The sequence below is a fragment of the Oncorhynchus tshawytscha genome, linkage group LG14, assembly GCF_018296145.1.
Source record: "Oncorhynchus tshawytscha isolate Ot180627B linkage group LG14, Otsh_v2.0, whole genome shotgun sequence".
Lineage (NCBI taxonomy): Eukaryota > Metazoa > Chordata > Actinopteri > Salmoniformes > Salmonidae > Oncorhynchus > Oncorhynchus tshawytscha.
The window spans coordinates 52,296,075-52,297,840 of record NC_056442.1 but is presented as its reverse complement, the minus strand read 5'-3'; the positions used below and the strand labels follow the sequence as shown (position 1 = coordinate 52,297,840).

At 39.9% G+C, this 1,766-nt stretch overlaps 1 protein-coding gene across 1 annotated transcript in view; it reads right to left on the bottom strand.

Moving 5' to 3' along the window:
- Positions 1-468: 468 nt before the first annotated feature.
- Positions 469-1,766, bottom strand: part of si (sucrase-isomaltase (alpha-glucosidase)) — a 106,833-nt gene continuing 105,535 nt past the window's right edge. The window contains 1 exon segment of the mRNA XM_042296571.1: positions 469-1,216. Coding sequence (XP_042152505.1) covers positions 1,139-1,216 — 78 coding nt within the window. The 3' untranslated portion in view covers positions 469-1,138.

Here is a 1,766-nt window from a genome sequence, read left to right as displayed (position 1 = left end):
CCACCCCCCACCCCTCCACCACCCCACCCCCTACCCCTCCCGAGGGACTGCCGATTAGAGCGGAAATCAAATCAAGGTCCCCGTGGCTAAATTGATATCATTATGTTTACAACAGAGAATTAATAATTGATTATTGTATCGTTAGATGGGAGTTTAATGAGGTGTGACACTCAGGTAGATGGCTCGCCGCAGGTGAGAACAATAATTCGGGTCTAATTCCATTCCCAAATACACACACACACAAACACACAGACACTGCATCCCTTCCCTAATTAGCGTTACACTCCGACACTCTGAAAAGTTTACAGCCCTTAGTTCCACTCCAGCAGACTGGTGCTTCTCGTTCTCGTACTTCAGGGGACAAATTAAACATGGGCTGGCTCTCAATAGTGTTCCTTCTTACCCTCAACTACCCTCCTTTTCAATCGTAAAATCAACAGACAAATTAAGTTGATAAAAAAAACAACGTTTGTCTATTTCAGGTCAGTTTATTTATGTTACACATGACTTACTGAGTCATGAGACATTCAAACAGACAATTGCAGATTGTGAAAATGTAAATACAGTGGTGTCAAGTACTTAATTAGAAATACTTTAAAGTGCTGCTTAACTTGTTTTATTTGTTTTTGGGGGGTAGGGGGGGTATCTATACTTTACTATTTCTATTTCTGACAACTTTTATTTTCACTGCACTTTTAATGTACTTTTTACTCCAAACATTTTCCCTGACACCCAAAAGTACTCGTTACATTTTGAAATTCAAGCAGGACACTTAACACACGTTTCATTTGTAAATTATGTTGGAGTGTTGGAATGTGCCCCCCCCGTAAAAATACATTCAGATAAAAACAAATGGTGTCGGTTGGTTTGCGTTAAGGAATTTAAAATAATTTATACTTTTACTTTTGATACTTAAGTATATTTAAGTATAGCAATTACATGTACTGTTCAAACTTAAGTATACATGAAACAAAATAATTTTCAACCTTTATTCATATAGTATTTTCCTGAGTGACTTTCACTTTAACTTTTTTTTATTAAGGTATCTATAGTTTTACTCAAGTGTGACAATTGGGTACTTTTTCCACCACTGTTTAAATAACACGTTGTATGGCAGTGCATGTTTATGTGAATGGGATTAGGTGTTTGTTTTCCATGTGAGCGTGAAGCCCTGGTCCATGCGGACTGATAGATCAGTGGCATCAGCAATCAGCACCTGTAGGAAAACACATCATCAGTCCAAACCTCTCAGAATGACACTGATGATCACATACAATGCATGACTGGTTGGGTATACACACATGGCATGTAAACAAACACACACACATAGACACACTAACACACACGCACGAAAAGCATGTATACACACACACACACACACACACAGGATGTAAACACACACACCCACACACACACACACACACACACACACACACACAGCATGTAAACAAACACACCCACCCACACCCACACCCACACACACACACACACACACACACACACACACACACACACACACACACACACACACACACAGCATGTAAACAAAAACACACACATAGACACACACACACACACTGCATGTAAACACACACACACACAAACAAACAAACACACACACACACACACACACACACACAGAGACATAGCATGTAAACACACACACACACACAAACACACACACACACACACAAACACACACACACACAGAGACATAGCATGTAAACACACACACACACACACACACACACACAGAGACATAGCAT